The 12056-nt window shown below is 39.8% G+C and overlaps 1 protein-coding gene across 7 annotated transcripts in view; it reads right to left on the bottom strand.

Annotated features, from left to right (window-relative positions):
* The window catches only part of LOC140462093 (uncharacterized), an 81866-nt gene that overhangs the window by 68699 nt on the left and 1111 nt on the right, over positions 1–12056 (bottom strand). For 6 of the 7 annotated variants that reach the window (XR_011954530.1, XR_011954532.1, XR_011954533.1 and 3 more), the window contains exon 2: positions 6000–6067. Coding sequence is in view for 3 of the 7 variants with exons in the window: in XM_072555977.1 (XP_072412078.1) it covers positions 6000–6037 (38 nt within the window). In the remaining 4 variants the exon portion in view is untranslated. Of the gene's footprint in view, positions 1–3251; positions 4837–5999; positions 6068–12056 lie in introns of those variants that run through there. The other variant, XR_011954531.1, reaches the window with a different exon arrangement.

The raw sequence follows: 12056 nt of genomic DNA, 5'->3' as shown, positions 1-12056 counted from the left end.
AGATATTTTACTGCAAATTTTAAGGACTATTCAATTTGGTTTGCTGTTGGTTTCCAGACCTGGCAACCAAGCCCAGGCAACCAACATGCTATCTTACAATTGTACTTCTTATATGTTATTTGATTTTTACATAGCTGGAAGATCTGGAAAAGCCTGTTACTGAGTTGTTAGACAAATCCTAAGTAACACCACCAAGCTCTGTTGGTCATAGCTGCAAGGACAGACTAGTTTCAGATAATCTGTGCAAAAAAATCCAAAGACTGCCTTCCATCAAACATTGAGTTTTGTTTTTCCAAATGGGTGCAAAACCAGTTCAATCGTAAACTGACAAGTATTCCTAAAGTAATTTCTGACTGAAAATCTATTTTCAAGCTTTTATTTGATCTTCAGGAGCTGACTAACATTAACATTTCCAGAACTTTTGTCTTTTTACTTCAGATTACCAGCATCTAAACTGACATTTTATTGATATTGCTGGGCAAAAATGTAAATTGGCTTTTCCCCTTTCAAAACAGTACCTACATCATATACAAACCAAAATTCATCACAGTGCCCGCCAGTCTCACACTATTAAACACTTAATCTGCCAGTTGTGTCCTTTTAAGCAGCAAAACTACTCTCTATCCATGAAATTAATTTTGTGGATGCTTGTAAATATAATTAACAGAGTGATTCCAGGTTTCAGACAGCTGAGAGCTCACTTAGAGGTATAGCAGATAAAGGAAAGACCACAGAGAAGAACAATATTGGAGCACAGACAATCACAACTCCTGCATGGTATAATGTAAGAGTACTAAGATTTGAACTTGGTGCAGTTATTGTGAACGAAAAAAATGATTTTTTTCTCAAGTTGTAATTTAAATTAACAGTCGGTCTGTAACTTAGAACTTTAAAAATACAAGTTATTTAAGGAATAAACATAGGAAATGCTGGAGAAACTCCACCGGTCTGGCAGCATCAGTACAGAGAAAATTAGAGTTAAATTTTTGAGTCCAGTATGACTCTTCTTCAAAACTGATGTCCAGAACTACTGAGTTTCTCCCGCATTTTCTGTGTTTTTTTCATACTTCTAGCATCTGCAGAGCTTAGCTTTTATTTAAGTTATTTAAAGAGCATGGTAAAATAAGCTACCTGCAAATGGCAGTTATTTATTAATCAACTTCAAATAAGTAGACATTAATTATTATAAGAGAAAGTTGATTTAGCAGTTGCTATTTGCAGATGCATCAGGGAGGGAGAAAGTTACCTGGACACTTTTGATTCAGAAGGAAATCACACACCTTAAGCTACTTCAGATTTGGTCACGATGACAATGGATGATACAGGTATGAGATCCAAAAGCAACAATGAAAGAGCCTCAGATTTTATAAGTACACAAAAAGCTTGAGACACTTGCAATTTGTGTCTGCAATAGGTCTGCAAGTTAAATATGGCACTATCATTCCGAGAGTCATTAATGTTGGGGAGTTAATAAACAAAGTATAAGTAGTATAGGACAGTACAGTTAGGGGAATACATACTGTTCTCTGTATCTGATATTGTGTCCCAAAGGCTTGTTGCCTGCCTGGTGCCATATTCAAGGACATCTCATGAACTTGGAGTGGAAGGAAAATGACTTTTTTAAAAATTCACTCATGGGACATAAGAATCACTGACTGGTCCAGAATTTACTGCCTGTCCTGAGTTGATCTTGAGAAGGTGGTGGTGAGCTGCCTTTTTGAATCAGTTCAGACCATCAGTTCCTGGGTTTGGGGTCGGGGGGGGGGATCCAGAACTAGAGGATTAAGGTTTGGGGTGAGATGGGAAAGATTTAAAAGGGACCTAAGGGGCAACTTTTTCATGCTAAGGGCAATATGTGTCTGGAATGAGCTGCCAGAGGAAGTAATGGGGGCTGGTACAATTACAACATTTAAAAGTCATGATTTGTAGATGCCGGCGTTGGACTGGGGTGTACAAAGTTAAAAATCACAACACCGATCGAGCCCTCCACTATCACCTGATGAAGGAGCGTCACTCTGAAAGCTAGTGTGCTTCCAATTAAACCTGTTGGACTATAACCTGGTGTTGTGTGATTTTTAACATTTAAAAGGCATCTGAATGGGTACATGAATAGGAAGAGTTTAGAGGGATATGGGCCAAGTGCTGGCAAATGGGACTAGATTAATTTAGGATATCTGGTTGGCATGAACAAGTGGGACTGAAGAGTCTGTTTCCATGCTGTACATCTCTATGACTCAACAAGAACTGTTGGTGTTGGAGTGATAAATTAACATAGACAATTAGCTAACTAACAAGAAATAGAGTGTTTCAGATGAAAGGGTCTTTTGAATCAGATTAGCAAACTATAACTAGTAAAATGCAACTAGTGCAGGGCTCAACTATTTACGATTATTATTAATGATTTGGATGAAGGGGCAGATTCCCTGTAGCCAAATTCAAAGATACACAGGAGTGAGTTGTGAGGAGGATACAGTGGGGCATGGACTGGTTAAGCGACTAGGCAAAAAAATATTGTCAGATGTATAAAGACCCCTTATTTGGTTTAAAGATTCTGGCCCAGACATCAATGGTACACAACTTGGATTCTGTTCCACTATATGTGGTATACCTTGATTAAACTACCAAGTACGTACTTAAAATTTCCCTGGCTGCTTAGAAGTCCCATGGGTCAGTCTCAGGTGGTCAATATCAATTGATCTCTTGATGAACCTTTGGAACAGACAACTGAACTGCTCTACCTGACTACGTCTCAAATTATGTTTGAAGTTTTTCTTTACACCATTTCCTTCATTTGACTGTTTTTGGCCTATACAATTGGTGTTTAATTATATCATTATCTATTCAAAGCTTTTGCCAGATGCATATTATATGGCCTCAATTTACAAGGTCACACTTGAATGGACAAAAGTATTTATCTGGGCCATTCCCTCTTGATTTCTTTACCCACTTCCAATGCTGAAACGAAGGAGACAATTTACAGTCACAGAAGCAATGGAACAAAAGTTCTCTCACAGTTCTGCCACTACTTAAAAATTACTTGATAAACTTCAGCAAATCTATGCTATATGCACCACCTGTCTTCCTATTCGCATTTCCATAATGTAGTTCTTCAATCATGGTACCAATTTCTTCTTTGATGTTCCATTGTAACACCATAACCAGCTTACATTCATTAATATGAAAGGAAAAATACATGATTTACGGTGAGTAATACAAGAGTAAAAAATGTATTACCATATGTTTGTGCATGTGTGTAAACATTAGCTTACAGATGTGAGTAAATACAGGAAAATGTGAGGTTGTTTGCTTTAGACAGAAAGAATAAAAATACAGGATATTATTTAAATGGAGACTGTAAAATCAAGCAATTGAGAAGGATCTGGTTGACCTTGGTATATGAATATTGAAAACTTTGCAGGCAGGTATAGCAAGTAATTAGGAAGGCAAATGGAATTTTTATCTTCATGGTAAAGGGGATGAAATTTAAAAGTAGCGAAGTCTCACAACAGGTGTAGAGAGCACTAAAGAGACTTCTCCCGGTGTGTACAGATTTTGTGTCCTAATTAAAACAGGGATACATTTACACTGAAAGTAGTTTAGAGAAGGTTAACTAGGCAGATTCCTGGGATGAAGAGGTTTATTTTGAGAAAATTATTGAGCAGGTTAGTCTATGTACTCATTGGAGTTTAGAAGAATGAGGTGATCTTATTGAAACATATATATGAAACAAGATAGATGCTAGGAGTATGTTTCCTCTTGTGGGGATCTGGAACTAGGGGATACATTTTAAAAATAAGAGATGACCCTTTTAAGACAGAGATGAATTTTTTTCTTCTACAGGGTCATGAATCTCTGGAACACAATGTTTCCAGTGTGCATGAAAGCCAAATATGTGTTTCTTCTGCAATTGTATTTTAAACCAGAATCATTATTCAGTGCTTTTTAGTTTCATAGGTCTAGTCACTGGAAATCAGCCTTGGAATAAAGAAAGCAAACTGAAATATGTAACCTTTAATATTTACAAATGGACTATCCAAGTCTGAATAGGCTATATCTATTGTACAAGACCTGAAGTGATTAAGGGCAATCTAACTGGGCTACCAAATTTGTTAGCTACATAGGACAATTAAGAAGTTGCTACTTTGTACTATGTGTATAATCTCGTTGATTGTCCTTTAACAGTTCTTCAAGCATAGAAAATATGTCACAGAAACCTTTATCCCAGAAAGTTTAGAGCAGAAGGACTTGTTCAGTTTTATTGGTCTTAAGTCAATTTAATGCCTTGTATTTGATTTATGCAGTTACTTCAGACACATTATTTTTCTGGCACATTCCTTGGCCAGTTGGTCTCCATGCATCAACTGAATGAACATTAAATAGTCCAGCAAAAAATGTACTTTATTTAAATGAGCAGTGGCATAATAGCAGCTGCACTTCCTCAGAACAGTTCTCTCAGTTGATATGTTGTGAAGGTTCATGTTTAGATATGGAAAATGTACATTCACTGTACATCAGGGAGTAGCTGAAATTAGTACTCATGCAGCACTGTTAGAGAGCAAAGAATGAAACAGTTCAAAGGTGGTACCATGTAGTGGCAGCTACAGCAGGTTCACAGTGACCAAATTTGATGTTATCATCAATCCATCTTGACTCCAAGCAGTTACCCTTCAAGTAGATCTGGGATTGCAATAAGCTGAGTCTTGTCCTGACTCTGAGCATTATCGCCTCTACTTGCTTCCAGGACCAGGATGAGTTATAAAAGTAAAGCTATGGTAGGTAAAGATGTTAATAATTTTGCCTGTTAATCAATTTTCAAGATGTCCTGCTGCAGAACTTCTGCAAAATACAATGAAAACAAGTAGGTTGACATTTGCTAATAAGAACAGAAAGTGCTGGAGAAATTCAGTGAGTCTGGCAGCATCTGTTGAGACTGAAGCGGAGTTAATATTTTGAGTTCAAATTGACACTCCTTTAGAATGTTTGAAGATTACTACCCAATGATTTTGACAAAACACTTCTCTATTCTCTATTTTGTCCAGGAACAATGTTTAAGGTTGCTATCTTTCACCAAAGAGGTGGTCACTGAGCTGTGCCACTTTCTACAACAAGGCAAGGATGATAATGCTGTTGATTATAAAAGTCAAAGTAGCATTCAATTTCCATGCTATTGGTTCATTCCAGGCAGGAATATTGCCAACAATTCACAGCTCATTGAGGAAGGGATAAAGGCCCTCTAGCGTTGGATTGATGGCAGCTTCACAAGAAATCCATGTTTAGTGACAGCACTCCTGGTAGGAAGCAGTTGATTTTCAGCAAGGAATTTTCCAATTTCTGAAGATCACTGGACCTGAAGTGTTAACTCTGATGTCTCTTCACAAATGCTGCCAGACCTGGTGAGCTTTTCCAGGAACCTTTTGACTATTGTGCCAGTCCTCATCATTTTGGACTCTTGCCAGAGAGGAAGCAACATTTGAGTGCACCTCTCCACTTTCCCTTCTGGATAATATATTCAGAAAAAGGCTCATATTCTAGCCTTTAACTCTGAATCTCCAGAGAGACTAAAAGACCTCCTATTTTCAGGATTCTGCTTCACATCCTCACAACTCTTGTGGGGGACAACAATCTCCGGTGCTCTAGTCTTAACCCTCCAGAATAGCCCTGTCTAATGTTCCCCTTCCCTCTCAGTGTCTTATTTGTAATGTCAGCTGAGAAAAAAGTAAAGAAATTAAATCTACTAACAGTACTGGATTGCTGTTTGAATTGTTGATCCAACCTCAGCAGGCTGTATTTTACCAAAGTGCAGGGAGGGGTCATAGGACGTGGGGAGGTAACCAGTTTGCCTGATTTGTAGCAATAAAATGTAGTCCTATGACTTATTAAGAATTCATCACCAAAAAGCACAAAATCTTTTCTTCTATCAGTTTCTCCCATTTTATTTAAGTTACCACAATGATGGTTGATTTCATACCCTTCTTGATTTCCTTCTGTCAGTCACTCACCCTTCTTTCAGTCTCCTTGATGGCAGTCTCATCTCCATCACCGGCTTCACCACATGTCCTCTCTCTCTCTGCAATATTAAATCTTTATCTTAAAAGCTTATAGTACTCTAGATTGGAATGACATTACAAATTAATCTGACATAGATCTAATTTGAAGTATTATTCAAAATGATTTCACTAAATTTACTGTACTTTGAAAACTGGTCTCCTATTTAGTAGCTGTGGAAGATAAGAATGCAGTGAAAAACATTCTGTGGTAGTATCTCAAAATACACATCAAGCTGCAATTAGACTAAAGTATATATGATCTGCTTAGTTAAATCCATTTACAATCATAAGTCAGCCAGAAAATGGTGTAATTTTGAACCAATAAGCCAAACAAATCCAGGTCCATTCAATTTGATATTGCAAACCCTGAAGTTACACTGAATTGAAGGTCTCAGAAGCGGTGAACAAATTTAACCAAACTTATTTTCTGGCAATTGGGAGATGTGGTCGAATTATTGCTCCCTGGAAGATAGTAAATATTCTATTAGTAAAATCATAGAATCCCTACAATGCAGATAGAGGCCATTTGGCCCATTGAGTCAGCACTGACTCTCCGAAGAGCATCCCACCCAGACCCACTCCATCTCTGTAACTCTGCATTAACCATGGCTAATCCACTTAGCCCTAGTATCCCTGGATACAATGGGACATGTTAGCACTCTCAATCCACCTAACCTGCACAACTTTGGACTGTGAGAGGAAACCCACACAGACATCAGGAGAACACGCAAACGCAACACAGAATCACTCAGGGGGGAAAGTGAGGACTGCAGATGCTGAAGATCAGAGACAAGATTAGAGTGGTGCTGGAAAAGCAGAGCAGGTCAGGCAGCATCTGAGGAGTAGAAAAAAATTGACGTTTCAGGCAAAAGCCCTTCATCAGGAATGAAACTGGGACCCTCTGAGGTGGAGAGATAAATGACAGGGGGAGGGGCTGGGGAGAAGGTAGCTAAGAGTACAGTAGGTGGATGGAGGTGGGGATTGGTGACAGGTCGGAGTGGAGGATGGAATGGATAGGTGAGAAAAAAGATTGGCAGGTAGGACAGGTCATGAGGACGGTGCTGAGTTGGCAGGTTGTAACTGGTGTAAAGTGGGAGGAGGGGATATGAGGAAACTGGTGAAGTCCACATTGATGCCCTAGGCTTGAAGTGTTCCGAGGCGGAAGATGAGGCATTCTTCCTCCAGGTGTTGGGCGGTGAGGGATTGGCGGTGGAGGAGGCCTAGGACCTGCATGTCAGCTAGAATTGAACCTGGGTCCCTAATTCTGAGAGGTAGTAATACTAACCACTGTGCCACTCTCAGTAGTCACCAAGTAGTTAATAGTTCCACCAGGTTAAAAATTCTTGTTCTGATCATTTCACGAAATGATTTCCAGACATATACATTTCCCAGAAATTGTTCCACGTAGCCAAAAAACTTTACATAGGTGTTTAATGCAAATGTAGGAGTATTCTCTTCTTTTGCAATTTTGTTTCTTCAAAACCATTTATAATTTTGATCCTTATAGTGAGTGTTGACAATAATCTGGATTAAAATAAATCAGCATTTGGAAAATTATGAGCTAATAAATGAAAGCATAATTTATTAAAGGCAAATTGTTTTGACTGACTGATTGAGGACTTTGACAGAGTAATGGAGATGATTCATGTGAGTCATATGGTTGAAGTTACGCACTTGAATTTTAAATAGGGTTTGACAATGTTCCACACAACAGATAAACAAAGCTAAAGTTTATGTGATTAATAGAGTGTGTGTAATAGGATCAGTAACTTGGGGGTCAGGGGGACATTAGACCTGGTTGTTGAGACAACTAAAGCATTAGTGAAAAATAATTGGAAATACTCATTGCAATAGGAATATAAACTGGATTGTGAAGCTCCAAGAGAATGGGCCAGTTCTGTCATTATTATCATTCTTTGAAAATTCTTGTGTACGGCTATCCACCTTTTAGGCCACATTCTAATATTGCATCTTTATTTTAAAGTGTTCTAATAGGTAGGGAACTTATTGGAGTAGAATTTCTGGCCACGACATCAATTTTTGCCTGCGCATGCTTACACATTCATCAAGAACTACTTTGATTATTCATTACTGTGCATTCATCAAGAACTGAAATAAGTCATCAGTGCACATGTATTCAGAAGCACACCAATATATTCAGTCATCGTTGCACCAAAACATCGTTGTGTAGAAGACGGTGTATAACTTTCACTTGTTTAACCATCATTGATAATAGTGTACCTAGTTGTGCTGTAGTCTGTCTTCTGCATTAGCACATTAAATTAATACATATAAGTAAGCTTTAAATCTAAATCATAGGGAACAGGAATGTAAAATACCCTTATTACATAGCCTCTTAACAGGCAAGTGATTTTTGTTCAGCAAAGTATAAAACAAGGGATAGCTATATTACAATGAAAGCATAAAACATTGGGGAAACTCAGCAGGTCTGGTGGCATCCATGGAAGAGAAACAGTTAACATTTTGAGTCAAATATGAGTCTTGTTTGGAGTGAGATGGAAAAGTATTGGGTTTATGCTGTGTAAAAAGATGGAGAGCCACAAGTTGAACAGAAGGAAAATTCAGCGAGTGGTTAGAGTTTAAAGATTAGCGATCAAAGGCTTCACAGAATTAAAAGCAAAAAGTGTGGCACTTTTCCATTTCAATTAAGTTCCAAAGAGTCATATTGGACTTGAAGCATAAATTCTTGGCAGAATCTACCCAGACCTTCCACATTTCCACAAAACCCAACTTGCTTCCTTTATGTGTGTTGTTCCATTTCAGTTGAGTTCAGATTGGTTGCTCCAGTCATTTTGGAATGCAGTCTCTAAATCCACCAGACAAGGTTTGACTGAGGCTGCCAGCTGGATACCACTTGCCCACCATGCGAGTTCAGTAATGGGTCATACAGTCATATGTACAGCATGGAAACAGACCCTTCGGTCCAACCCGTCCATGCCAACCAGATATCCCAACCCAATCTAGTCCCACCTGCCAGCACCCAGCCCATATCCCTACAAACCATTCCTATTCATATACCCATCCAAATGCCTCTTAAATGTTGCAATTGAACCAGCTGACACCACTTCCTCTGGCAACTCTTTCCATACACGTTCCACCATCTGCGTCAAAAAGTTGCCCCTAAGGTCTCTTTTATATCTTTCCCCTCTCACCCTATACCTATGCCTTCTAGGTCTGGACTCCCCGACCCCAGGGAAAAGACTTTGCCAATTTACCCTATCCATGCCCATCATAATTTTGTAAACCTCTATAATGTCACCCCTCAGCCTCCGACACTCCAGAGAAAACAGCCCCAGCCTGTTCAGCCTCTCCCTATAGCTCAAATCCTCCAATCCTGGCAACATCCTTGTAAATCTTTTCTGAACCCTTGCAAGTTTCACAACATCTTTCCGATAGGAAGGAGACCAGAATTGCACGCAATATTCCAACAGTGGCCTAACCAATGTCTTGTATAGCCACAACATGACCTCCCAACTCCTGTACTTAATACTCTGAGCAATAAAGGAAAGCATACCAAATGCCACCTTCACTATCCTATCTACCTGCGATTCCACTTTCAAGGAACTATGAACCTGCACTCCAAGGTCTCTTTGTTCAGCAACACTCCCTAGGACCGTACCATTAAGAGTATAAGTCCTGCTGAGATTTGCTTTACCAAAATGCAGCACCTCGCATTTATCAGAATTAAACACCATCTGCCACTTCTCAGTCCATTGGCCCATCTGATCAAGATCCCGTTGTAATCTGAGGTAGCCCTCTTCGCCGTCAACTACATCTCCAATTTTGGTGTCATCTGCAAACTTACTAACTGTACGTCTTATGCTCACATCCAAATCATTTATGTAAATGACAAAAAGTAGAGGACCCAGCACCGATCCTTGCGGCACTCCACTGGTCACAGACCTCCAGTCTGAAAAACAACCCTCCAGCACCACCCTCTGTCTTCTATCTTTGATCCAGTTCTGTATCCAAATGGCTAGTTCTCCCTGTATTCCATAAGATCTAACCTTGCTCATCAGTCTCCCATGGGGAACCTTGTCGAACGCCTTACTGAAGTCCATATAGATCACATCTACTGCTCTGCCCTCATCAATTCTCTTTGTTACTTCTTCAAAAAACTCAATCAAGTTTGTGAGATATGATTTCTCACGTATAAAGCCATGTTGACTATCCCTAATCAGTCCTTGCCTTTCCAAATACACGTACATCCTGTCCCTCAGGATTCCCTTCAACAACTTGCCCACCACCGAGGGCAGGTTCACCAGTCTGTAGTTCCCTGCCTTGTCCTTACTGCCCTTCTTAAACAGTGGCACCATGGTTGTGAACCTCCAGTCTTCTGGTACTTCACCTGTGACCATCGATGATACAAACATCTCAGCAAGAGGCCCAACAATCACTTCCCTAGCTTCCCACAGAGTTCTCGGGTACACCTGATCAGGTCCTGGGGATTTATCCACTTTCACCTGTTTCAAGACATCCAGCACTTCCTCCTCTGTACTCTGGACATTTTGCAATATGTCACCATCTATTTCCCCACAGTCTATATCTTCCATGTCCTTTTCCACAGTAAATACTGACGCAAAATACTCATTTAGTATCTTACCCCATTTTCTGCGGCTCCACACAAAGGCCACCTTGCTGATCTTTGAGGGGCCCTATTCTCTCCTTTGTAACCCTTTTGTCCTTCGTGTATTTGTAAACACCCTTTGGGTTCTCCTTAATTCTATTTGCCAAAGCTATCTCATGTCCCCTTTTTGCCCTCCTGATTTCCCTCTTAATTATACTCCTACTTCCTTTATACTCTAAGGATTCACTCGATCTATCCTGTTTATACCTGACATATGCTTCCTTCTTTTTCTTAACCAAACCCTCAATTTCTTTAGTCTCCAGCATTCCCTATACCTACCAGCCTTTCCTTTCACACTGACAGGAATATACTTTCTCTGGATTCTTGTTATCTCATTTCTGAAGGCTTCCCATTTTCCAGCCATCCCTTTACCTGCAAACATCTGCACCCAATCAGCTTTCGAAAGTTCTTGCCTAATGCCGTCAAAATTAGTCTTTCTCCAATTTAGAACTTCAACTTTTAGATCTGGTCCATCCTTTTCCATCACTATTTTAAAACTAATAGAATTCTGGTTGCCGCCCCCAAAGTGGTCCCCCACCTGCCCTGTCTTATTTCCCAAGAGTAGGTCAAGTTTTGCACCTTCTCTAGTAGGTACATCCACATACTGAATCAGAAAATTGTCTCTTACATGCTTAACAAATTCCTCTCCATCTAAACCTTTAACACTATGGCAGCCCCAGTCTATGTTTGGAAAGTTAAAATCCCCTACCATAACCACCCTACTATTCTTACAGATAGCTGAGATCTCCTTACAAGTTTGTTTCACAATTTCCCTCTGACTATTAGGGGGTCTATAATACAATCGCAACAAGGTGATCATCCCTTTCTTATTTCTCAGTTCCACCCAAATAACCTCCCTGGATGTATTTCCAGGAATATCCTCCCTCAGCACAGCTGTAATGCTATCCCTTATCAAAAATGCTACTTCCCCTCCTCTCTTGCCTCCCTTTCTATCCTTCCTGTTGCATTTGTATCCTGGAATGTTAAGCTGCCAGTCCTGTCCATCCCTGAGCCATGTTTCTGTGATTGTTATGATATCCCAGTTCCACGTTCCTGAGTTCATCTGCCTTCCCTGTTAGGCCCCTTGCATTGAAATAAATGCAGTTTAATTTATTAGTCCTACCTTGTCCCTGTCTGCCCCGACTGTTTGACTCACTTCTGTTCTCTACTGCACCAGTCTTGCTTGTTAATTGTTTCGGTGCAGGGGATTTTGAGCATTCACCTGTTTCACAAGCTTAATACCAATTACAACCACAAAGAATACTGCAGAAGTCCTGCAGGCCTAGCAGCATATGTGATGAGAGAAACAGAGGTAATGACTCCAGCTCGATATGACTTCTTCAGAAGATATTGCCAGACCT

The sequence above is a fragment of the Chiloscyllium punctatum genome, chromosome 3 (assembly GCF_047496795.1).
Source record: "Chiloscyllium punctatum isolate Juve2018m chromosome 3, sChiPun1.3, whole genome shotgun sequence".
Taxonomy (NCBI): domain Eukaryota; kingdom Metazoa; phylum Chordata; class Chondrichthyes; order Orectolobiformes; family Hemiscylliidae; genus Chiloscyllium; species Chiloscyllium punctatum.
This window is presented reverse-complemented; position numbering and strand designations above follow the sequence as displayed.